Raw genomic sequence first — 26,336 nt, forward strand, 5'->3', positions numbered from 1 at the left:
CATGTTGTCCTTAATCAAAGCACCTGAAAGTGTGCTTAAAGTATCTCAATCTTGAAATGATTTCACCAGGATTGTTGCTTTTTGTCCTTCCAGTGCATAATATTTGTAAACAGTTTTGTGGTGAGGAATGGCAGTCTGCTCAAAAATCAGAGTTTACCTTGAAGTCTTTAGTACTCTGAAGTTTGTTGCTGCAACAGTTCTTCTTGTTGAAGTAGTTTATAAACTTCAAAGGCTTCTGGTCTCTTCATTGCAACAATATCACCCATTGATCCATCCAGCCCTGCTTTCATAGGCACTGTCTTTTAGTCTGGAAAATACTGCAGCCACAGCTTGCTCTCTTCCAATTCAAGGCTGAAAGTTCTACTCCTGGGTGTAGTTTTACCCTTGAAATACCTATGTTACAATCCACAGAGACGGAAAAGGAGGAACAAAAATAGAATCAAAATATTTAAAAGAAAATAAATGTCTCAAAGCATCTTGCCAGGAGAGTCCTCAAGATAGCTTTTAAGCAATGCCATCATTCCCACCTCGGGCAGCTGACCCTCAGCAGTGCTGTGGTAACACAGATTGAACAACAGCTGATTTTTTTCCACCTTACTTATCAGTGAAGAGACATGCTGATGACTAATTGCATAATTGCGAATAAATAAAAACTTACTCTAATCTTCAGGATGTCAAGTCTTTCTTTAAAGAGACAACAGACAGCTGAGGAGGAGGAAAACCTTCTGGTAGAAGTTTTCTTTCTTCCCACAGGAGGTTATGGCACCAGGGAAGCTGCAGCTGGGAAAGAGATGCTGGGTCTCTGTATTTTTAAGACTCAATTAGTCCTTTCCTTACTTTCCTCAGTCAACTGTTTTACCTAAGCCAACTTCCCTGTAAGATGTCTTTCTAATGTACAGCAGCTGCTGTAATCACTTTCCACCATCTCATGAAATACGCAGATAAGTTGGAAAAAGCAGAGGATAATTCAAGAAGACACTACACCATCGCAAATCAGCAGCCTCAAAAATGGACCCTGGGTCTTGTCCTCCAAAATAGTATCTGAGAACTCATGAGGCAAATTTGCATCTGATAAAGCTGACATTGACAAGTGGCCTTTAGCTGACACTGTAATGGGACAGAATTTCTAATAGAAGGGGGTATTTCTAACAATCTACTTTTTTTAAGTGGGATAAATCAAGTTAAAGTGCCGAGCCGGCTGAAAAGCTAGCATTGTAAGGGAAAATGATCTCATGACAGGCAATTGGGATCCATAAATGTTTTAAAAATAAGGTCAAAAATTCATTTTAAATAGGCTTGCTATTCTCTCATCATCCATTCCTCCCCCCTGCATCCATTTTCCAATTCTCCTCTGTTCTTCTCATCTGTTGCTGGATTAATTTTTTGCTCTCTTGCGCCTTCATTCTGCTTTCTCGTCCCCACAGTCTATTCCTTTTCTTTTTGTAAGGAACTGAATAATTCAGTTTAGTGTGTTTCCATAAACAGATAAATGTGTATGGCACTTGAGCCAGACCCTTTAAAATTATTTTCCTATTCCATTGTGCTTTGGTTTGTTCTCAAGTTTTACATCCTTTGGACTTTCTGCCCCCCCATCACCCACCCCCTCTTTTCAGGTTTATAACTAGGATAAATGATAAACCAAATTCTGTATGGTGGATCACAAGGCTTAAAAGTAAACCTCAGCTAGTTAGCCAAAGGACAGGCTGATAATAAGTATAAATATTGTCTAGGAAAATTAATGCTTTTTGTTGTCAGTGTAAAATGAGATTACCCTAAAATTTTCTGACTGCTAGGGAATATTGGAATGTATCAGCTCTGAAAAGGGTTTAGGCATGTGCATACATGCTCATGTCTTAGTGGGACATCAGATATTCAAAGCACTCACAAAGATACCCAATAAAAACCTAATCCAGGACTCCCAAATGAGGCAGATGTTTATGTACTGTTATCATGGCTGCAATATCAGACCCTGAAAGAACTGTGTAAGAGTAAGCTGCAAGAACTTAGTCTCTCTAGGAGCTGGAAGGCTTTCTCACAGGCAGTCTTTTTCAGGGCTTCAGAGTCACAGCTTAATAGCAGATCATGAGAAATAGCTAAGGAGCTGTCAAGAGAAAGCCATGCAGTTAGCATCTGCACTTGTATTTAAGTGCATTTAAATAATGAGGAATTAATCATCTATTTGAGGATTTACTTGGATTGTCTTACAGACTTTGTACAAATCCAGTTACTTAAAACATCAATTCTTTCCTTCAGGATGGCAGTAAATCCTTGAAACTTTATCTTTTTAATGCACATTCAAGGACTGCATGTAACACAGGCCACATTGCAAATAGTTCTTCACCTGTTAGGGACCACATCAGCTTCACCATACAGAACCTTGGGTTAACTGCTTCTAAAAGCCATTTCCTTATTTGCAGATCAGATTTGCAAGCTTGTAAATAACCTGAAGATACAAGAAAACCTGTCCCTGGATACTGGTTGCGAACCTTTCAATTGAAACAAACCTGTAATGTATTGAGTTTTGTCAGCTCCCAGTTGAGAGTAGGAAAAAAGAATCATGCCTGTGTGTGTTAAAGGCCACGTACTTTATTGTGTGCCTGGCAGGATTCCAAGCCTAAAAATCAACGAGAACAAAGAAAGGAGCATTAATAACTGCATTATTTTTCCATAATGTGTCAAAGGGTTCTGCGCTTCCTTCAGGATGAATAAGGAGCTGTTTGTACTTTTCATGATCAATTAATTCCAGGTTCAGGATGTTGCATTTCAAATAGGTTAGGCTCCTAAAACACACAAACGTTTGTGTTGGACTATGGTTAGAAACCAGAATTCCAGCTTCTAGAATAGTAACATTCCTGTCTTCTAGCGCAATGGGAGAAACTGACAATTTTATGCGAAACATATAGCAGAAACTGATGCAAATTCCAGATTTTCTGAGTCCACAGACTATTAGTAGAAAACATTAAATAAAAAAAAATTAAGAAAAAAAAGAAGAAAAATACAATAATGTATTTAACATATAGCTGCTTTTAAAAATCCAGGTCCAAAGTATTTGTTGTTCGTATACTAATTAAAAGAGTATACAAATCATTTTATTAAAATGTATGATTAACTTACTGATCAAGAACTTCTTATAGTCCCAACTTATCTCTGCTTAATGAAGGTTTCTGATTGAGAGGTATTGTATAGAGCTGTTCTAACTAAGCAGAGCAGTTTTGAAATTTACAGGCCAGCTTTTGGGGGTAGTTTAGGGGAAAATTATTTGGGACAAATCCCTGCCAAACCTCATGTGAAAAATAAACTATTCCAAATGTCACATGTAAGGAGAGCCAAATTCAATTCCATTAATACTAGTAATAAAGAGTGACTTCTATAACTTGTTTGGAATCATTCCTACTTATACAAAGGTTAGATTTGGCACAGATTATCTGAACCAGAGGGGAGTCTGAAATGCTCATGTCTTCATGCATACACTTTGTACATGCTCTCATTTACCAGGGGAAACAGTTCTGGTGCCATATGTTGTCTTATCAGAGCTCATTGGTATTGTTTTTACCCTACAATATTATGTGAATTCCAGAAATTCATCATGCCATCTATTCCACAAGGTGCCTCTGCATACAGCTGGGTTTTGTTGTTTCTCAGTGCAGGGGGGTGATTCTGAGTAAGACAAACACTAAGCATTTCTCTTATTTCATACAAGTTGCTGAAAGAAATCAGACAAAAACATGTGGTGCTGCCAGGCTGTGGCCGTCCTTGCAGGCTCACAGTACTAAGAGATTCCAAATGTGCCAACAGTCATGTCCCTTGCAGTTAGGACAGGTTCTTCTGATATTGCCCAAATGGAGAATTTGAGTGGGACATTGCAGAGATCATGACAGCTGTCATGGATCAACTTGATATGATATGAAAGGTCCTAGAGGTTTTCTATTGTATATATTTTGCCTAATTTGCCAATATGTTAAGGGAGGCAAGAAACAAATCTCTAACCAATAATTATATTAATGAGAGGAGTTTGTGAGCAGGTAATCCATGCTGTTTACTATGCTCAACAGTTACTGTGTTTGAGCACATAGCCCACAGCTCTGCAGCTTTTATCTGTGGGCTTTTTATTCTGTGAGGCACAGAAAATGGGCACAAATAGCCATTTTGGAGGTAGCTGTAATCTATCTAGCTTGACTGCAGCTCTCAATAGTGGCTGAGTATTTGCAGTTTACTTTGGGTTTGGCAAGCTCCTGCCAGTACAGGCTTCAACATGTTTCTGTCTCCTTGCTGGTCACTCTGTAGACAGGGGACTGTGTGGCCACTTTCCCTGAGCATGTGTGCACACTGTGCCAAATCTCAGCCCAGCGTCACATGGGGAAGCTGGAAGAGCACTGAGATTTTAACACCAAGCACATGAGGCTGCCAAAGCCAGTACTCTGCACCCTGAGCTTTCCCTGCCTTGCTTAGCCTCGGTGATGCTTCTCTGTGACAGCTTGGTCCTGACCCCCAGCAGCTCAGTGCCCCACTCACCAGTAGGATCAAATACAGCTGCTCCTGGCTCTGGCTACAGGGGAGGGGGGAAAGTAGACTTCCTTTTAAAATTGACCTCCTCTTCCTCAGGCCATTAGTAAGAGGCCTGCTTCAACTTCTGGAAGGGGGCCCCAGTTACAACACTCATTTTTTAATCACAAGACAAGTCTGTTATGCCACTGAAATTCATGTCTGAAGCTAAGCATGAACTTAGGTATTTATTGGATCAGGTCTGAAATCAGGCCTCAAACCTGACCCCCTTTAGGCACAATCTTTGGCCTTTACTACCAGGTATCCGGTGCATTTGTCAAATAGATGCTGACATGGTTGACTTCTTTTTCAGGTCCTACAACTTAATTTCCCTGGGTCGTGTTCATGTTCAGTGTTGCTGATTAAAAAGAAATCTCCTCCCTAAAACACAACTATAATCCAAAAGTTGCCTAGCTACCATTGTCCCAGGCAGCATCCCCTTTCCTGAAGATGCTGGTCAGTGTCCAGCTCTGCCTGCTAGGGATAATATCCCACTAAAACAGAGAGTGGTTTGGACAAAGGACTGCAAAATTTGTCCATTTAACATCAGGGAAAGCAGAATGACCTCAGTGAGGCAAACAGCAATGATTACCCAGTGAGTGCAGAACTTGGGGGTCAAGGGTTGAGCTTGAAAGAAGCTGGGTCAAGTAATACAGCTATGTCATTGAGGCTGTTAGAGAGCCCAGATCTTGTATTTGTTAAGTATGTGACTGAAGCCAACTGAAATAATGGACTTTTCATTACTTCTGATTTCTGGATTGAGTTCTTCTGTTGTGCAGCACTTCTCATTACTGCAGAGCAAGATCTGAGGTAGAGGCCTTGGGTCTTCCTGAGTTTTGCTGAAGTTCCTCACTGCAAAATGCATTGGCAGAACTGCTTGTTAAATTCCATCCTCGGTGCAGCTTCAGCAGTCAGGGTGTCAGTGCTCTGGCTACCTTGTTGTCTTGCAGTTAGAAAAGCACTAAAAAGTTCAAGATTTTTTTCACAGCCAAGGTGTGAAAAGTAATTAGAATGTATCAGTGGGTGCTGGGTATAAGCAATTATCTGTGAATATATAAAGGTCCTATTTTACTCAACAAACAGGCGACATTGCTATAATTATTTAAAATGAAAAAGAAAGTCAGTGACTCAGACATGGAGAGATTGGGTGGATAACTTTATTAGTTCCCAGTCTAAGGTCTGTAGTGCAGATGCTAATCTAATATCAAGACTGCATTAAAAGAAAGTACAAAAATATGGAAAAAGAGAACTGAATTTACCCCATAAGGCTGGTGCTGTATGTAACTTTGACTGTCCTGCTCAAAGCCAGCTCTCTTCAATGTTCAGCTCTAAGTCTGGTTCTTAAAACACACTGGAAAAGGGAGCACTAGGTATCTCCCTTCTTGCTCCATACAGAATCTGACTGGAACACATTCTATCAGCACATTTGATAGAAGGAATGTGTTCCAGGTTTTTTTTCCACTTTTGAGAAGTTCTGCAAAAGTTAGTAATCAATTTAATCTTTGTGTGTATTTGGTTTCTTAAAATTTCTTTAGTGTTTCTGCTTGGTTTAGTAAATTGAATTTGCAAGCAGAAATTTCCCAATGAAGAATGGTACCATGCAGCCTAATCTGAAGGGCCAATTTTGATTTGATTTTTGGTGTGTTTCTGAGACACTAATCAAGGGGGTTTTTATGTTAAACAAATGGTTTTGACACTAAGCGCTAAGAAAGCAAGTGCAACACATCCTCCTGCCTGTGTTTTTGCTGCTTTTTCCTCATCAAATGGTCTGACTGTTGTGTGAAATGTCATGATGCCCAATATTAAGCAGAGTCATTGCAGCTGAAGGGTGTGTCATAAGTCCTGTATGATAGGAGACACTGAGTCTTCTGTAATCCAGGTGATACTGGAATGTCTGCCTTGCAAGCAGAAATATGAGTTCTGACCCTGCTGCCTCAAGGGTGTCCTGCTGTTCAGGACAGATGATATGTGAATAACCCAGAGTAGCATAGATTTCATAAAGTAGTATATCAGATTTAGCATGTAAGTTGTGAATGTGTACAACTGAGCAGTAGAACAAATACTGGTATCTCCTCTACAGTGCAGTCTGGTCACTATTGTAAGATCTTTCTAGATTTATTCCATTAATCTGTTTTATTGCTAGGCTGGAATAATGATTGTTAAAATTACTATGGCAAATAATGCCCCTCTGTGTTAGGAATGCCAATGCTGCACATGACAGCAAACAATGGCAGTAGCTCTGAAGGAACCTGGACCCTAGGGAAGCCTGGATCAGGTTATGCTTTCCACCATCAGCTATTCCAAGAAAAGTCAGAGTAGCAGATACCTAGAGTGAAAATTTGACTTTGAAGTTACTGTGTGGCTCAAAACGAAGGGAGTCACTTGGATTCAAGAGTTTCTTGTAATGCAGTAAGCATGGTTATATTAAATTATATTCTACAGGTCATAATTTGATGATAACTTCTTCAAGATAAGATAAAAATTTATAATTTGAAATACTTGCCTGTGCCTTCCATCCCTGGTTTGCCACCATCAAAACAAAGTCATTCTGACAATCTAAATTCAATCTTTCCTGTGGAATGATTATAGGGGAATTTAGCAAAATGGTATCTAGTGATACCCACCAGTGGATCAGTATGAACATTTACATTTGCATTTGAAGCTAATTTTTAATGTATTTCTCTTAATTTGCTAGGAAGATACCTGTCAAGTTAGCAATTAAACTGTAATTTGGTCACTGAGGTGTTTACACGGATTAATAGATCTCTCTCTTAAGTGTATGCTCCTGGGTTTGAAATAACAGCTATACTGCGTGGTAGCATGACCCCACTTGAGTTTCACACACACATGCACAAAATCAAATTCCATCACATTTTAATGCAAATTTTACCTTTGCAAATGATGGCCTGAAAAGAATGAGTTTCCATGGTAACCTTAGGGAACACATAACCTGTTTATCATAACTTCTCCATGAAGCAAGATAGGGGGTGGGGAACATGCTTTCATGTCAGCTATATTTTTCTGTAGACAGCATTCTGCTCTAGCACATATAGAGAATTTACCAAAATACTTGCCTGCTGTCCTAAATGAACTTTTTTTCTGTTCTTAGAAACAAAAGCAGTTGTATGGAATAACACAGGAGGTAACTGCAATAGACAGTATTCAACTCCATTAACTGACCTTTCAGCTCCTATCGTTTGACAACTTTCAATGTTTTGAAAGACCAATTAGAAATTAATAGTTAACAGAACTCTTCCATCACTTTATCTTTTCTTGCTTTCCCTCCATGCTTTAAACTTAGCCCTCAGGTATCTCTGCTGCCCTTCAAAGCCACTTTTTCTTGTTCTTTCACTTCACTGCTGAAAGTACTTTTTTGAAAAAATGTCTTGAAATATCTCTGAACTCCTACATTTTGGAGCTAACACAGAAAAGAATATATTGATTATATTTCACATTCAGTGCTGACTTTCGGAGTTGAGGTGGTGGCTCCTGGAGCTGCCATTAGTGAGAGCAAGTTTGATGGCTGTGAGCATCTGTAAGGTTGTATTTTTCCTGCAGATGCACAGTAACTCCTGGCTAAAGGAAAGTATGTCTGCAACATTTTTTTAAGGTCATTAGGAGTAAGGAACAGATGTTGAGGTTTTTCAGAATGCTGCTTTGAAGTGCCACTTAGGAGTCATCTGACAAGACTGACCCTATAGGCAGTGATTTTTGGGACTGGAACACAGAGGAACCATTGCCCACAGTTACCCATCTGGTATCCATCTGGTACCAGCAAACAACAGACAGTACCAAATCACAGAAAAACTGTACCAACTGCTAAATTGGTATCAGCAAGCAAAGAAGGTCACCACCCAACAGCAGTTGCAAGCAGGAGAAACAATGTCTGTAACATTTACAGACTGGTATCTGAAGATCCGGAGGAACCTGATGCCATAGCATATGGAAGGCAATTCCTGTCTCTAAGCCTGCTTATGCTGATGTTGTTTGCTCAGTATTAATCCAGGTTTGGGGGGGGTGGGTTTGTTGGTTTGGTTTGGGTTTTTTTTTGTTAACCATATTGAATTTGCAGTGTGGAGAGCCTTTGTCACGATGCCATTGAGTGCGCCTCTCTTTATTGGCATCTATGTTTAACAGGATTAAGGTGGATTTAATACCCTGTGCTACAGTCTAACCATTCAAATTCTAGGAGTACTGTTCCATAGTGGTGTCAAATCACAATGGAAGGAGTTGAAGTTAACTTTTAACTCCGTGACGATTTACTCTGCAGCTTTTCTTTGATGTGAAGTATTCTAGGGGAGAGCTGTGGCGGGGGGTTGTTTTCCAGTTTTACTGCCGTCTTCCTCTTCTTCCCTTTGGTCATTTTCCCCCTTCTTCCTACTTTTCTTTTCTTGAAGCAGTGTGCTGGTTTGTACAGTAGCTAAGTGCATAGAATGCAATAATACAACAGTGAGAGATTTAGTGCCTCTAGGTGCTACCCCTTCTACTCTTGAGGACCTCCAGCAAGGCATGATTTTATAGACAATGAAAGGCTTGCTCTCCCCTGTGAAGCTGCCTGCCTGCAGGAAGCTTTTCACTGTCTATTTCCACTACTTGCTCTGCAATTTAGTTCCATGCCCTGCTATTTCCTCCTTCCCTCCCTCTTTTCTTCCCTGACATACACATGTATATACCCCCTGCATGCACATTCAGCACCAACACCAACCAGATGTAGGTAGACACAGCAAAATAGTGTTATCTCAATGTGTGCATTAAAACACTCAAAAATACACCAAACATTTTCATTTTGCCATCCTCATCATAAATGGAAATATTGATCTGTCCTCTGTTTGCTTTCCAGGTACTGACACTGTCATTTCATTTTCCCTAAAAAGAACACAGGCTCATAGCTGAGCTGTAAAGCATGGCCATTACACCCTGGCACTGGTGCCAAGAACTCTGCTGACTTAGCTTAGAGGAAGATGCTGAAAGCCTGACTTTGAGAGAAAATTCAATTCAATTCACTTCATACAATGTCTCTCATGAAGTATTTCAAAATGCTTTATATCAGGAGATAACATAATGAGAAAATGCTTTAGAGAACTGGGTATTCAGATAGCAAGACAAAATGATACACAACAATGAACTGGAGTAAAAGAAAAGACGACTGTCATTTAAAAGCAGTAATCATCTGGATAAGTAGTCTTGTAAACTAATTACAGTGAGAAGCAAAGAATGCAAGACTGGGAGGAACAAGAAACAGCTTAGTTTCAAACAGGCTAAAGCAAAGGATTGGTTTCATGGAGGGAGAGGAATTACGCACAGAAATTATTGCAGAACAACGAAAGGGGACCGGCTTTATAAATGTATCCACACATATGGATTAGTATGCTGAATATTGCATCACAAGTGTATCTGTGTGACAGGTTAAGTTATTCTCTTTAGTGGCTGGGATGAGATTAATTACTTTGGCCTGGTCCAGGGGAAGAGCAATTGAAATGCCTCCTTGTAGTAGGAAAGAGTCAATGCTGATGGGTGCTGTGGGGTTTTTTTATTTTTCGTTTTGCTGCTTTTAAGATTTTCTCTCAACTCAAGGGAAACTTCTGTTTGCCTCTAATTTGAGAATAGGTTTGTGAGTGAGGGTGTTGCAAATCTGGTGCTCATTAAAGACAATTAAGAGATAGAATTAACCAAAACATATTATACAACTAATGGAAAAGGAAGCCACCCACAGAGACAGACACAGGCCAGGAAATGATCTCATTTTGCTTGGTCAAAGGAAACCATAGTTCTCCAGCACCAGGGATCAGGGGATTGTAGAGTGAGGGTTCAGAAAGCAGAGTATTTTCTTTGTGGGACTGTGCAAAAACACTTTGCAGTTCTGCCTTCACCTCCATCTTTGCTGTTTTCTCTCTCTGTAGTGTTGCAAGATACAGCAAATGCTGAGAGCTTGTTTTCTACAAAACTAAGGCAGTTGCCATGTTTTTAAACTGTTATGGGAACAGCCTGCTTCCCTTTTAAAGTTCCCATCTGTGTTTGTATTTCCTTCAGTCTATTGCCTTATAGAAAATTTTCTGCTCCCTCTAAATCTAAGCCATTAGTTTCACCTACTTGAACAAGAGGTAGGGCATTACCGAGGAGGAAAAGTAAATCCTAAGATAATCAGCCCTGCTTAATTCCACCATGGAACACTGCTGTTTTCAGTGTTCCTGGTGTTCATTGCACAGGGAGAAGGGACAAGTGACTCTGAGTATGTACATTTGTGTGTGAGCATGCGTATGTATATGTATATATCTGGAGAGAGAGACAGCCAGAAGGGGAGCATTTAATTGCCTCGCAATCGGACCAACCAAGTATGTTCTGATTGCATACAGCTGATTTTCTAAGTGAAAATCTTCAAACCTATTCAACAGCAAAACCAAGATCATCAGTGAATCTGGAGTGTGTGTCTGTGTTTCTTACAGGGAAGAGGAAGGATGGTTTGATTATTATCTTTTTTTTCTTTGGACAAGGGTGTTTTTCTCATCCAAGGGAAATGCATTCTAGCAGCATGAACATAACTATTAATCAACACTTAAGCAATAATCAGTGAATGAAAAATGATGACCAGAAACTGAAAATGTACTTGCCTAGCTACTTTGGTGCTTTTTCTTTGAGATCATGCCCTTGCATTTTAACATGAACAGTTCTTATAAAATTAGTGCTGATATATTCCAAAAGGTGGTGATTTAAAAAGCCAGCACTTTTTTTTTTTACTTGAAAGAAAAAATACTAATAGGGAATGATACGTTAAGATCTGCATAAGTAAAGTTATAAAGCTACCTTGGTAGTCTCTGAGATAGTCTCAGTTGATATGAACCAGTAATATCTTACAGATTTACTTAAGAGATGAAGATGCCAAAATCATCATCATTGGAATGCTGTATTCAAATGTGTGAAGACATGTTCAGGATACAGTGATATAAATGTTTTTCCTGTGTATTTTTGCTCAAAAAGGAGATAAAGGCACTGAGAGATGCAGGTGTATGTTAGCTTTGGGAATGCCTCCAAGAGGAATCAGATGCTATTGAAATTAAAACAAAAACCCCCCTCAGTATTTAGCATTCTCTCCTGAATCAGGGCCAGGGTTTGTGGTGTCACCCAGCAGAAACCAAGGCTGTGTGACCCTCCTAGTGAGCAATACCTTGCTTTTGTTCTTCAAGACATTTTTTTACAAATTCAGTCACAGTTCCGATAGCATCAAGTGTTCTTTGGAATAATCTCAAAACCAGATTAGTTTAAAATGCTTAAAATGAGTGAGTGCTTAACAAATAGAAAGCACAACATTCCCTGGGACTGAGCCCAGAAAGCAGAACTTTAGGAGACTGCAAGGTCATGATTTGGTGACTGGGCTGTGAACAGGCATCTATAGCCATCCATTGATTGACCTTTCCAAATTATTTCAACCTGTATTTTCTGTTGACACAAACAAAAAAAAAAGTTAATTTGCCACACTACCCAAAACAAACTTGAAGACATTGGACCATGTACAGTCCTGAGATACCTGTCAGGGACAGAAAAACAAGGTGTCTCAGGATCTGCTGATAAGATACTGCTTCCTTATTCTTGGGAGTAAGTTTGTTTTAATAGACAAGTTTGTAGCAGGAGTTGAAAGTGCTCTGTCTCTTCAGTGATGGAGGTGGTTTTAAGAGTTCCTGTGGAACATCATCTTGGTTTGCCATTGCAGCCTCTTAGTGAAGAAGAGCACAACTAAGAATATCAAAAAGAAATATTAAAGGTGCTGTATTATATCCAAACAATGGTAAAGCAGTACCAATGGGCTCATAGAACATTAGACTCCTCTTCAAGGACTACTTCTGCCATTAAAATCAATGCAACTTAATTAAAGCAAATTATAGATAGATACATCTATAAATAAGATATTAAAGTGCGCCGTTGAATATGATAATTGCTGCATATTTAGCAATCAGCGTGTGTGTTCTGCTTTTGCCAGGAGGGATTTCTTTCAGAGGAATCAATGGAGCTTTATTAAAAACCATCCAAATTAGAGGGAGAAATGATGAGTGTTATAATAACGCAAAATCACTGTTTCAACTTTCATTGCAAAACCAGGAAAGCAAAATATATGCCTCTTTGTGTATGTATGGAAAACATCAGGAAAATTCTTTTGAATGGTAGACACTGGTAGAATTTTTAATCTTTACCTTTTGATGCAAAACATAAAAAAACTGGATGGAAGAAACCTTGCTTTCTGTGGGAATGCTGGAGGTCTTCGAGGGTGGGATAATGAGGATATCACAGCAGTAAGGAATTAAGAAGACCCCATCAATCAACTTCCTCCATTTCACATGGACCATCCAGTTCACTGCCTTACATCACCTGCCTCTGTTTCAGCAGCTAAAGAAAGTGTTAGCAAGTCAAATTGTGCTCTTAAATTTCACTTGCAGTTCCCAGAACCAGGCAGAGTTGAAATGCGAAAAATAAGTGGGTTAATATTGATGCTTCACCTGTGTATGAAACATTGAGACCAGGGTGGGGAAAAAATCCACTTTTACCTCTCCATTTTTCTTCAGCTTTCACTTAATTGAAAACAAAAACCAACTGTGTCTCAGCAGAGGGGAGACCTGAAGGTTAAAGGGCAAATTCCGTTATACCACGGCTCTTTTTGGCATGCTGAATCTCAACCCATGTGATTAGAAACACTCACAGACAAAAGAAGAGCTTTGAGAACAGAGGTCAAACCAGCATCTGAATCAAGTCCTTTAGCAGATGATCACAAGACTATTGAAAAATGCACTAAGCAATGCAGCAGTTCTATGTGTCATGTTTATGTTTAAAGTTTACAGGCTTTCAGGCAAAAAGCAGAACTGGGTGGCATTTTCAAAGCACTTGGATTGATGGCAGGGCAGAAGCTTCACTCTGCAGCCTTCCTGGGGTGGCTCCTGTCTTACAGTGCTTGTCAGTCATATAAAATACAATGGTAGTATCCTGCCATGTTTTATGGGTAGAAAACCACAGTGCACAAGCTGAAGTGACTTCCCTGAGCGTACACAATGGATAAGTGAAAAACTTGGGAGTCCCAGGACTTCTGTCTTCCTAAGCTTTTCCTGATCACCCATAATTTTAAATAAGTCAGGTGTGGCTTAAGTGAAGTCAGCAGTGTTTTGCCCTGGATTCACAAACATGTAGCTAAAATCCCATCAGCCTTGAGGAAGTTATATTATTGCTACTTACTTAGTGGGCAGCACACTGTCCAAATTTTCTTTATCTTAATCATAATTGAAATGTTTGGAGGAGGCTTATTGTTCAGAAGTCAGGGGGAAAAAGGGCTAAAAAGTAAAAGGATAGCGATGCTTAGCATGTAAGTGAAGAATTAATGATCCTGAATGCAACACCCACTGTATATTATTCTTTTTTATCAGTGGGAAACTTTTTAGTCTGAGCAGGGCAGCTGGTTAAGAAGTTTTATTTTTTTAACCAACTGACTTCTACACTAGTGATGAAGTTTTCTATATGTAAGTCTAAATACCTGCAGGAGAGTGAACAGTAACTGCAACTTTATGAGACAGCCAACCTGATAATGTCTCTGCATCATTTATTTTCCTTACAAGCAGTATCCATGGTCTTGAGTTTTCAGTGTGCTGACCTCACTCAGGATGGACCGTGAGCAGGGAGTCAGGTGGGAATCTGTAAGAAGCAGAGCCCCAGGCAAAAACACACTGTCCTGCTGAATTCTGCTGGTAGAGGCAAGGAGATGTTGCTGATTTCTATTTGCAGTGTGGTAGCTCTCACCTTGAGCTGTGTGTGGATGCACAAGAAAAAGTCAATTCTGGTTTCATGAAGGTTAAACTTCAAAAAAGATCACTCTGGTTGTTATTTTTTGTACCACAGCATCTGTCCTTGATCCATAAGGAAGGGGCAAGGGAGGCTTTCTGCTAGCAGCTAGAATTGTAGCCTTTAACAAATGCTCCAAGAGGAAGGCAGTATAAGACAGGTGAGGGGGAATGAAATGCAGGGTCTCCCAGGGAAAAAACACAGTCTTGTGCACTTTTCTGTATGGTTTTCAAGATAGTCAGGAGCTTCAGGATTAAATAAATCCTTTCTCTTCCCTTCAAGAATTCTTATTCTGCAACCCCTGAATTCTCCTGTAGGCAAATTCCAGACTTAGTCAAGACATCTGCTCACAGGTATACTCTATTTATATCTTAAAATTTATTTGCAGATGTTTGAACACTCTAAGATATTTGTTTCTCGCTCTAGCTACTCTGTCCTTCAGTTTGCACTTCCACCAGCCTGGTTCTTCTGCTGGGAACTGGCAGGAGTTTAATTAGGGATGCAGAGGTGTCATAGGATATTTTCTGAAGTGATACCTTTCTATCACAGAAATCTTGTTAGCTAGTGAAAATTATTGTTTCTAAAAAGAGAGGCTTAAACAACAAAAATATTCACTAGCCATGTATAAAACACACCTCTCTGGCACACAGAAAATCCTGACCATGAGGGCATTGAGTTATATGGACACAGTGTCCTGCCAGGTTTTCTGCCTCCAAGTGTGGCCACTGCTGTGACTGGGATTCCCAGAGGGGCAATTAGGAGAACAACCTGCTGGTACAGAGGTTCTGCTCTCCCATTCATCTCTCTTGAGGACTTGCTCCTCTTCCACCTGCCGAAGACTTGACTGTCTTCTGCTAACCGGATGTTAGTCGGTTTGATCCATATTTGTATCCGGTTTATTCGTTTTACATTCCACAAAGGCCTTGGCCATATCAGTACTTTGCAACAGTTACATTTCATGAATTGCTTGTTGTTGTTTTTTGATAAAGATACTACCTTCTTTCCTCGATTTAAGCGTGCTGCTCTTTTAATTGCGCTGATAGGATGATGCCTGTTTCTGTGTTTATCTCTGCCCATTATTTTTGCATATTCATGTTTTGCTTGTTAGTTGAGGCCGCTCTTAAGAGATGAACTGTTTATAATGATGGCACTTATTTAAGTTGATGTTGTTAATTTAAACCCTAAAAATATAGGAGCATATTTTGGATCATTTTTTCTGTTGTGCGTTTCCATACATTTGTGAAGTGTGTGTTTCACCTGCTGTCATGCTCTCTGTTGATTGGGGTGTTGATCTCCTAAGCCCTTCCACCTGCATCTGTAGGGACTCAGAGGAGCACTGCACCTTCTGTCAGCTCCCTTGCTGGTCACCCCGTGGTCACCACCCCTTTGACAGGACTTCCAGGTTTTAATCCTGTTTTATTAAGATTACTGTTTCTTCACCTAAATGTGTTGTGATTATTAACTGTGTTAAAGCTTCCACACCTGGTCTGATGACCAGCTGCATATGTCCTGTTTTAGGAGAGGAGGAGAAGCTGCAATATTTTGATCTTACTAATTAGTACATTTCACACTGATTCTTAGCTTAGTTTGTTGTAGAAGGCAGCAAAGGAACCCTTTTCTTTGACTCTTCCTGAAACATAAATAACTTCTACTAAGGAGGTGTTTCTATTTTCACAATTTCTCTTTTCATCAGGGTAGTATTTTATTCCAGGCACCATTTTGGCACTCCAGGCTGAGTGATGATACACTTTTACTGTCGCATGGACAGATGGAGAAGGGAAATCAGAAGAAATGGCTGAGCCTTTAATTAGCTGTGCAGAGCCAGAGCATGCTTTTCCAGTGCATTGGGGGTTTTATATAGGGTGTGGAGACTCAGCCGCTCGATGGATCCAAATTAGCAAAATTGTGTATCCGCCACCAGGGTGTTTCTATGGTAACTGTCTCTCAAATCATATATACAAACAGATCTGGCAGGGGCTATTGCCTTCTATTTGGTCTGTAGGAAATCATCAAAAAAGGGGTGTTTTCAGGCTGAAAAAAGGCCTTGTAATGTAAATATTTTTTACTTTTGATGACTGGTATAAGTTTTGGGATTACTGCTTGATGCTGGCACAATTCTGAGTGTGTTTTTTCACATTGCCTGGCTGCTGTTACTCCCTATAGGTGTGAGAGTGCAGGAAACTCACACGGGGCTGTGAATGCACCGTTACCAGGCTCATATTAATTATGAGCCACGTTACCAGGCACGTAATTAATAACCTATCTACAGCTGCACAGGTAGACCATGTACTATATGTTTTTTTAAGGTGAGAGACCAGATTATACATTTGTTTCTTTTCCCCTCATTCTTCTTCATAAAACAGGAGAAATGTGGAGGGTCTTCTCTCACTAGTGTACCTGGGAACTTAAGGGAAATATTACTAAATGAAATTAGTAGTATAAGAACAGCCAAAGTGGCTGTTACTCTTCACCTAAGTGACTCTGTAAAATCTCTCTGCGTGTTACTTTTTCTGGTGGAAAAAATGAATGAATGATCACTTTAGCCTACTGCCCTCTTTTTGAAATATAGGGCAATTATTGTTATTTTTTGTTCATCCAAAGTCAGGCACTGCTAAAGCATGGGTCATTTCAAATCAGAGGTGTTTCTTTTCTGTGACCAGCAGTTCTGTGAGGACGCCTTTCTGTTTTGAATGAGATAAAGGAAGCTTGCAAGAGGCCTGTACTAAATAATTTTTTTCATTTACAAGTATCTTTGATGTTTGATGAGTGCCAAGGTGCATAACAAAATTTGTCCGGAATAATTCCTAAGCCTGCCTCGTAGCTCCAAATGATACTGCCTCTCTTTGCATTGGACTTGGTTTATGTAATGTACACAGAAATGCTTTGTAAAGGTAGAGACACTTAATACACTAAATGCACAACTTTTCTCATTGCAGGGGTTTATACATCTGTTCAGTGAAAAGTGTGTATTGTGCATAAATTACAGGACAGACAGAAATGTACTTTAACCTGTAGAATGCAAAAAACATGTTAATTTTTGTTTTCTCTTTTTTTTTCTAATCGGGTATTTGCCGAAAGCTCGGTGTGATTTATTACTTTCTTTTTAATGAATTGTTAAAAATGTTTGAAAAGGCATTAAATCTTCCTTTCTGCTATTAATCTGTAAAAGGGGAAGGGGATTTTAAATGGCCTCTTAGTATATTGCTTTATAAAACTGCTGATTCTAGCAGCACCGGAATAGGAATACATACTAATGTAGGAAACACTGAAGGCAGTCAGCACCTCCTCCATTTATGGAAGAAAAGACTAATAGCCCCATTTTAACAAGGCTCTTAACACTTTGGGCCATCAGCAGGCATTGAGCGAGTGAAATTGGGAGAGCTCCTGTGTGCTAAAAGCATTGAAGTTCACCGTTTGGTACCCGGTTGGAGCCTTCCTGATAGAATTGTGCTCCCCAGCCAATGCCGGTTGCCATCTTGAACACAAACCAAGTCGCGCTGGCATTTTGACTGAGTGCACTAATGCTGCACTTTTGAAATGGCACCAGAGCATCATAAATGCACTTAACTCCCAGCTGGATACTTAGCTTTGCAGTGGCGTTAGGGAAAGTTTCTGGATTCGTGTTAAGAATGAAAGAAAACCTGTTTGTGTCATATTTTATACTTAAGCAAAACAAGCTGATGGAGGGGAAAAAAAGCAGACTTGGTACTAAGGTGTTAGCTTTGTTTCAGGTAGTTATGCCACTGTAATCAGAAGGGGTGTGCTGAGTTAGATGATGTCCTCATGTTACTGAATTGCAAGAGGAAGGCTGGACAGGGAAGAAGAGTATCCCAGCCAGATGAGGGAAAGGCTCTGAAGATTAGTACCTGCTCCAAACACTTCTTTGATCAGATACCTTCTTGTTAGCAGTGATAAGATTATGTATGGAATTTGAAGCTTCTTTGAGCCCCTGCCTTTCTTTTGTTGATTTTGGCATGTTGCAGCATCATGTGTTCTCTGCTTATCATTTTGAGATGCATTGTTAGTAGCTGGGCTGCATAATTGATCTTCATCTCTAATTACTCTCCTCTCCACAGGTGCCTGGAAAAGGTCCAGATGGGAGCTCCTACAATCTTCACTTCGAGGGGGTGGAAAGGCAGTATGCATCCTTACCCAGGTACGGCACCGAGCCTCGTGCGCACACAGCCTCACCCTCAGTGCAGCGGGGAGGGAAAGCAGCCCACAGCTGATGTCCAGCTCTAACATGAGAGATTATTCTGCACTTCTGTCACCTTTTGCTGCTGATTTACTGCCATTTTGTACCTCTACTATTAATGTGGATTTTTTTAAAATTTTTAAAAAACATGTGTCTCATTGAACATGTCAGCAAGAGTCATGATCCACAGGTAGAGAACATGACATTGAGGGGGCTGGCTCTGCAAGAGAGTTATAACAGGTCATAGCAGGGCATAAATGACAGAGTTTGTAGTGATATAATCCTAGCTGGCACTGACAGAACATTGCTGTGGAAAGCTTTCACTACAGCAGCCACAGCTACCAAAGTCCCACTGTTGCTGCAAGGGCTGTCTGACTGTAGTCCCATTCCATGACAGCATCTCTGTGCTTTAACTGAATGCTCTGGAAATGTGAGTGAATTCTCTGAGGGCTTTTTTTAATTTTTAATCCTTATCAACTGAATGAAGAGTAATTCTCATCTGAAACCAGTGGGGCATAACAAAAAGGAAGCATTTCAGGGATTTCAGCCCCGTTTCTATGGGAGTTTTAATAGCAGAGTGTAACAAATCAAGCCAGAAAGAGGAGTTAGAGGATGCTAGAAGAGACAGTGGGAAGCAGGCAGAGGAAAACAAAAACAGAAAAATATTCCCCCTTTAGAATGAAAGGGCTGGGCAAGTCCTCAAGAGTTGTGGTCCAATCCACTTCTTGGACCTACAGGCAGGGTGATTCATAAAAGAAAAGCAAAAATGGGTCTATATAAGCAAGAAGAGATTTTTTGTTGTGAATTTAGGAAAATTTAGGAAATCAGTGAATTGTTTCTTTTTGCTACTTCTTTTTCCACTCAGCTATTTACATTTGAAGGTGTACACTGAAAGATTGATTGATAAATATGTAATGTTCTGTCTAATTCCAGATGAAAATACAAAGAATATTTTATTTTTGCTAACCAGAATATAAAGGCTGTCTCACAAGACACTGTTGGATGTCTGTAGGCATTTTTAATGTATGTGGTTTCTAAACCAAAGGATGTGTCTGCAGTTTACTTCCTACCTTAAAATAGTATTTGTCAGCCATTTTTTCTTGGAGATTCATTGTGTGCAGTAACTGGCTTTTCTGACAGAGTCTTGCTTTCCAACAGCGTGTCTTGCATGTATTTTCTGGCTGACTGTGGGTATTTACTCTTATGGGTAAATAGCCATTTTTTCCTACGGTTCTGCAACACTCATGTTTCCTTTTTAGCAGTGATTTTTGTATGTTAGTTAGGTGTACTTTAATTTTGCACACTCCTTTTTTTACCCAACTTCCATTTTGTTGGGTACTTCCCTGTGGATTACAAGAGGAAATTCATAACTGGCGCCCAGGGTAACTCACTATAGCAATTCTCATATTTGTGTATCATGCCTTCTTTTATTCATTTTCCCTTTAAGAAAATTAATCATATTTTTTCAAGTGCTGTAAACTGAAAATTTCCCCATGAACTTCCATAAACCAAAATTGTTTGGATTTCCCCAGTATTCCTTTCAAGGGAGAATGACCAGAAGTGAGCACTACAATGCAGATGTAGACATGCCCTTGCTTTATGTAGTAAGCGTTCCCTGTATCCCTTCTGTTCCTTTCCCAACTGCTGCATCCTCAGCATGTTCCCCAGATGTATATACTGTTCATCTCCACAACCTGTGTTTTTGTGGGGTTTGTTTGGTTGGGTTTTGGGCTTTGGTTTTGGTTTTCTTTTTGTTTTTTTTTAAAGTAGATTTACCTGAATAAGATCAGGAATTTTACAGCATTGCTCCCCAAACCTCCATTGAAGTTGCTGGAGACACAACTCTCCAGCTCTCAGAACACGTTTGAGTATTTAACTGGTGGGAACTGTCCATTTAGATAGAAAGTCATCCAAATATTCCCTAAGCTTTTGAAGATCACTGTGAAAGTGTCCTTTTTCTCTGTGCCTAAGGAGATTATGCTGGGGAGTGAGAAGACCTGCGCTTGAGCAGGGCTGTTTGTGCTTCCCAGCCCACTTACACTGCTGCATGCAAGCCAAGCTGTGTCTCCAGAGGGTTTCCACCCTGGCAGGAGCAGAGCTTTGGGATATCACACACCCTTGGGTGTGCCTACAATTCAGCAATCGGCTGCTGCTTTTTATACTTCAGTTTTGTAAGTTTTGCAGTTTCATGTTACTGCAGTAATTAAGCCCTGGCAGTCACAAATGACTAGATTGTACAGTGAAGTCTAAATCCAGACGAAGGGGATGCAGTCTCATTGCCAGCCACTAATGGAAATGAGTGATTTCTTTTGTTCTCATGGCTGACTGCCCAGGAGTATAGAGGAATCCAGGTAAAAACCACACATTTGCCAACCAATTCTCAGTGGAGGAGCCATGAAAACTATTGAAATGAGCAACATTATTTAAAAAAAAAAAAAAAAAAAAAAAAGAAAGAAATGGGAATGTAGAAAGAAATGAAGAGGTAGTATTTCCTCAAAAGAGTATCTTTCTTCTCTCCAGCATTTTAGTATTAGTTCACAGTTTCCTACCCTTGGGTTTATTCCCCTTCTTTTTTGCTGTTCTCACTGTGGTGAGGCCACTGAGTCACATTGGTACAGATTGGAACTGTCTGCATACTTAGCCATTTAAGCCCAGTTTAATAAGAGATACTTAGAGGGGCTTCAGATGAGGGTTGTAGATGCTGAGAAACAAATTCCTGTTGCAATATTGTGTTGAGTCCAGGAGGATATGACCTTTGCCTGCCGCTCTGGTGTGGCACACATGAGGAAGGAGAGGAAAATGCTTGGACTGCAGCCAGTTTCACAGGATGAGGAGGGAGGAGGGGATCTGTGTTGTGTCAAGAGTAGCTGGGAACTACACAGTGAAACTGTTCTGCTCACCTGAAAGCCACCAGGACTCATGCCAGTGTGTGTAGGCATGGACAAATTAAGTAAGAGAGCTTTGGTCTTCCTCCCCACCAGACAAGAAGGAGCAATGTTCACCTAGCAAATATCTTTATCAGTGTTTGATGCCTCTAAGACACTGTCCCATTCCTTTGCAAAGGCATGCGTCCTGCATAAAGTCAGATCTGAACATACCTGCTGCTCACTTGTAAAATTCTAAGCTTTGAAGCATCATTGTGGCTTTGCCTTTATTTGTGTGCTTTGGTTTTTGTTTTTTGTTTTTTTGGTTTTTGGGGGTTTTTTTTTTGGTTGGTTGGTTTTGTTTTGGTTTGGGTTTTTGGTTGGTTTTTGTTTGTTGGGGTTTTTTGGGGTTTTTTTTCTCTGAAGCTGTTAATTGAAGTCTAGGTATTATGGGCCAAATTCAGGTGATACAAGTCTGTATTAACTCTATTTGAGGAATTCAGCTGTCAAGTGTACTTGTCTTTTCACTAGGTGCAGCAGCAAATTACTGTCCTGGTCTCACTGAAGTCAGTGATGTCCTTTTTTCCTTTGAATGGGGGAATCAGTACCTGTGTAAGGTTACATGTTTAATTAAAAGGGGAAACAGGAGGCAGCAGCCTTTGGAGAAAGGCTTTCTGTCTGACTGGTCTAAGGAGTGGTGAGCTGAGCTACATAGTTAAGCTTCTAGGTAAAATAATGCCAGCCTGTAGGCTTGCTTTGGAAATGTCTTCAGAGGCAAACATCTGAATTAAATAAGTGGCTGTGGCAGGAGAGTGGCAGGTCTTCATCTCTCACTGCATTGTGCTGTTCTGTCTGCAGAAAAGCAGCAAAGTGGGAGAGACAGAATGGGAGGCTTTGCAAGAGAGATACAGTTCTTTGCACTCAATACTTGTGTGTTGCCCTGAGGCTATTGCTAAGTAGTGCTGAGTAGTAGTATTAAGCAATGTTAAATCCTCCTGCTTAGGAGGAGAATGGCTTGATTCTTGCACCTCTTAGCCTCTTCTTTTGGGAAGAAGAGCAGGGCAAGGTTGTGGGAGTCAGAAAAATATTTGAATCTTTTAAACTATGTTTAATGCCTACTTTCTTGGTGTAATTCAGAAGATTTTCCTGATGGAGCTGTGGAACAGATATGAAGCTGTAGCTGTTCTATTTGTTCGTAGTTCTGTTTTTGAGCTTGCTTTTATGGAAGTCGGTCTTAATGTAAATCACAGTCTCGCTAATGGCAGCCTTGTTTGGAGAAGCCTCGTGTTCAAGGACACATTCTTTTCTGTGGTGGTGGAAAAGCTGGCTGTGACCAAAAGCAGACTGACAGACACTGAGACAGCACGCTGGTTGACATGATGAGTGTGGATTAGAAAGCTCAGCCATCTTTCCAATAACAAATGCTGATTCCGATGGAAAAGTAGTACTTGAGACTTTCTCTGGAATTCTCATATTATTGAAGAACACATTTATGTCAAGAAAAGGGGGAGGGCCAGAAAGGCTGTGAGAGCATTAGAAAATAACTGCTAGCATGGAAAAAATGAGTTCAGGCTGTGTAGATGGGTTCCGCTGTGTTGCTGTGGCTGGGACAAGACTGCTGAGCAAACTGGTAATTTGCTCACGAGGGAATCTGTCTTAAATGTAGCATGCATCCTGAAACTGGGAAACTTGGAAATGGATTAAGGAACCAGCCTTTCCCTACAGTGACAGTGGGCAGTCTTTCCATGCTGGAAGCTTCTCTTCAGGTTGACCATGCAACTTGCAATTCTTAAAGCAGTAGCTGAAAGCAGCACACTCTCCATTTCTAGGTATGATGCCAGGAAGGACACTTCTGATCACCTTGCCTGAGCCCTCCAAGACTTTCTACATTTCTGCATTAAACTAAATTTCAATTTTGATCCATCCCATTACTTTTGTAAATGTGTTTACAGAAGCATCTAACCTGGAATTAGAATGTCACGTTGTGAAGAATTCATTACATTCTTTGGAGGTTAATTATTTTACTGCTTAAAGAGATTATGCCTTTTTTTTTTTCCTCTCAAAGTCTGCCATTATCCAATTTCAGTTTCTAGATACTACAGTAAACATTTTTTTCTGCTGGATTTTAAGAGCCAAGCCTGCAAAATTTCTTCCCTTGAGTATTTCTATGCAGAGATCATTTATGTTATGTTTTCACCTCCCTTTCAATAAATTAAATAGATTGAGCACTTAGGTCTTACACTGTAGAGCATGAGAACAGCATTGACTCAAGGGGCCAGAGTACCCATGCAGTCAATTTAGGAGCTGGCCACCAGAGTTGAGTCAAAAACATTTTGAGCCCTTCGAATCAAAAGTAGAGTTTTGGTAATATCTGTGTCATGAGCAGATAAGGTTCCTCCAAAAGAAGAAATGGATTAGTTAGCATGTTTCATTAGCTGCTTCTTGCACTTGAGTGTTCTTGCCTTTATTTTACTGAGTTTATTTCAAAATGCAAGATTTCTGTAATTTAATTGAATCCTGAAAACATCATCAGAAAGTGACTTGACACAAATCATGAGAAAAAGTTAATTGTCTATTAAATAAGACTCATCATTCACCATTGTCTAGCAGAATCTGAAATTAATATACTGACATTACTTAAATATGTATATAGTGTATTCTCTTGGTTAACAAAAAAGAAATCACAGTTTTAGTGCAGACTATAATTAGCTGTAAATCAACTTGTCAGAGCATTCCCAGCCTCTGGGAATTGACTAGCCAAGGACCACAGATGAAAAATCAAGGTTTAAAATGAATTACTTAAATCAAAATTCCCTGCATGCTGGTTTAAATCACAATTTTTTTTATTTTTTTTTTTTTCTTGGAATCACTTAGATTTAGCCTATTCCATCACTTGTTGGAAAAAATCTGTCCTCTTTCTTATTTGTACACTTCATCTACACTCCTCCTTGGCATACAGCAGTGCAGTCATGGTTCTGGCCATCGGCTGAGGCACGCCCTGCTTGGTGTTGCTGTGACAAGTGCCACGCGGTGGCACGCGGGTTCTCAGTGGCTCTGAGTGTGCCTCTGTCCCATCACACGGCTGCTGTTCTGCCAAGCTTCTTCCAGACCCCTTCCTGGTGCTCAGACACTCCTTGGTAACAGCTTGCCTCTGTTTTTCACTGCTCTCTCATCAGTCGACCTCATTACATGGCTCTACTGAAATTGCGATTTCCTCTATGTTTTATTGGCCCAACGTGGTGCTTTATGGCAGGCAGAGAGTGACAGTGCTGATGCAGACTGCAGGGGGTAAATACCTGTTTAAGAACTGTTTAAACTGGAGCATCGTTCACCTGGTTAAGAAGAGCATCTGCAGATCCTCTCTCATGGAGGGGGCCAGGGGTGCCAAAACTGTAATGGCAGTGAAATCATTTATCAGCCCTGTCCAGAATCACCCACATCTTAGTCTGTCAGTGAAACCATGTTATTGGACATAGGTTACACAGCTACAAGGGCAGCCTGTTAACTTCTGGTGTGGGATATAATACCCAATACTTTTAGTAATGCCCAGGATTTTCTCTCCAAAGGGGTGAAGACCAGGTTGATGGGAAAATCCTGTGTAGTTCCAGGTGGCTGAATAAAATCTATATCTCCTTTGTTTCTTATCATGAGTAAAGTAAGAGGAGATGGTCAAGAGGAATATTTGAGAACTAATTGTAATTAATTTTTTGGCATAAATCATACTTCTTTTAATATTCCCCTGACCTAACTTCAAAACTAAGACTTGATAATTTGGTGTCTTAAACAGGATTACAACTAAAAATGAATGGCCCAACTAACTTCATCACCCTAGTCATGTGAAATATAAATAATATTCAAACAGTATATTCTCCAGTATACTTGATTATTAACTTTTTCTTCTGTTTTAATCATCTAAAATTATATCAGTAATTCAGGGATAGTCTTTTAATATGATTTTTTATCTTGACAGCTCTGCTTTTATTGAAAATGCAGCAAAATCTTGTCTGTCTGTATTTTCCAATGTGGTGATCTCATTATAAATTAAATATATGTATGGTTTTAGTTGGATTTTAAGTGCTGGCAGGTGAATTTAGAATCAGTTTTAATGGAAATACTGGTCAAGGACCTCCAAGATATGTTGTAATAAACCAGCCAAGATGAAATACAGGCAAAGAAAAAAGATTATTCTTATATGCTAGAGCCCAAGCTTGGGAACCAAGCTGATGTGCTCATTGAAAGATTAGCTTAAATCCTATTTGAAATAGTTTTAAGATATAGCTAACTAACTTTTCGTAACTCTGGAAGATACTAAAACTGACTGCTGTAGAAACTACCCAGGCTCTAGGAGATGTCAGGGAAATCGTTGTATTTCAGGGCCAGAGCCCAAATCTATCACAGGACAGCAGATATTAGTGACACATAAATGCAGCAGAGAGCTGGAAGTGCTCTGTTGCAACTTCTGTTCCACCTCAGTTTCAATCCCTCTGCTCAGGTGTGCCATGGTACCTAATATCACCTCAGTGCCATATGTGAAGTCTGAAGACTTTATTTCATATAAGATGTCAAAATACGTTTGTCCAAAAATGTGCAGAGTTCATAAATGAGCTGCATATACCTTCTGCAGGGAGAATCTCAGGCATTAAAAGCAGAGCAGGTAGGAAAAGGGTCAGTGTACTACAGACCTTTCAAAAAATAGTCTTGTGTCTCTCAAGACTTGACTGAAAGGAGGAAAGAAATTTGTAAACAGGATCACAATTTCAGAAATCTCTGCGGTGAATACAAAAGGAAGGAGATTTAGTTGTAAAACATACCTCCAGCTTTCTAATAAAATAGAAATATCACTTGAAATGAACATGATGCCTCCATCCAAGCCAAATTAAGTCTAAATAATGAAAAAGTATACTTTAGAAAGTCAGAAAGGT

The 26,336-nt window shown here is 39.9% G+C and overlaps 1 protein-coding gene across 5 annotated transcripts in view; it reads left to right on the top strand.

Annotated features, from left to right (window-relative positions):
* The window catches only part of PARD3B (par-3 family cell polarity regulator beta), a 393,890-nt gene that overhangs the window by 344,552 nt on the left and 23,002 nt on the right, over positions 1–26,336 (top strand). For all 5 annotated transcript variants that reach the window (XM_058839501.1, XM_058839502.1, XM_058839498.1 and 2 more), the window contains one exon: positions 18,432–18,511. In XM_058839501.1, the coding sequence (XP_058695484.1) occupies positions 18,432–18,511 (80 nt within the window). The remainder of the gene's footprint in view (positions 1–18,431; positions 18,512–26,336) is intronic.

This window comes from Poecile atricapillus, chromosome 5 (assembly GCF_030490865.1).
Source record: "Poecile atricapillus isolate bPoeAtr1 chromosome 5, bPoeAtr1.hap1, whole genome shotgun sequence".
Lineage (NCBI taxonomy): Eukaryota > Metazoa > Chordata > Aves > Passeriformes > Paridae > Poecile > Poecile atricapillus.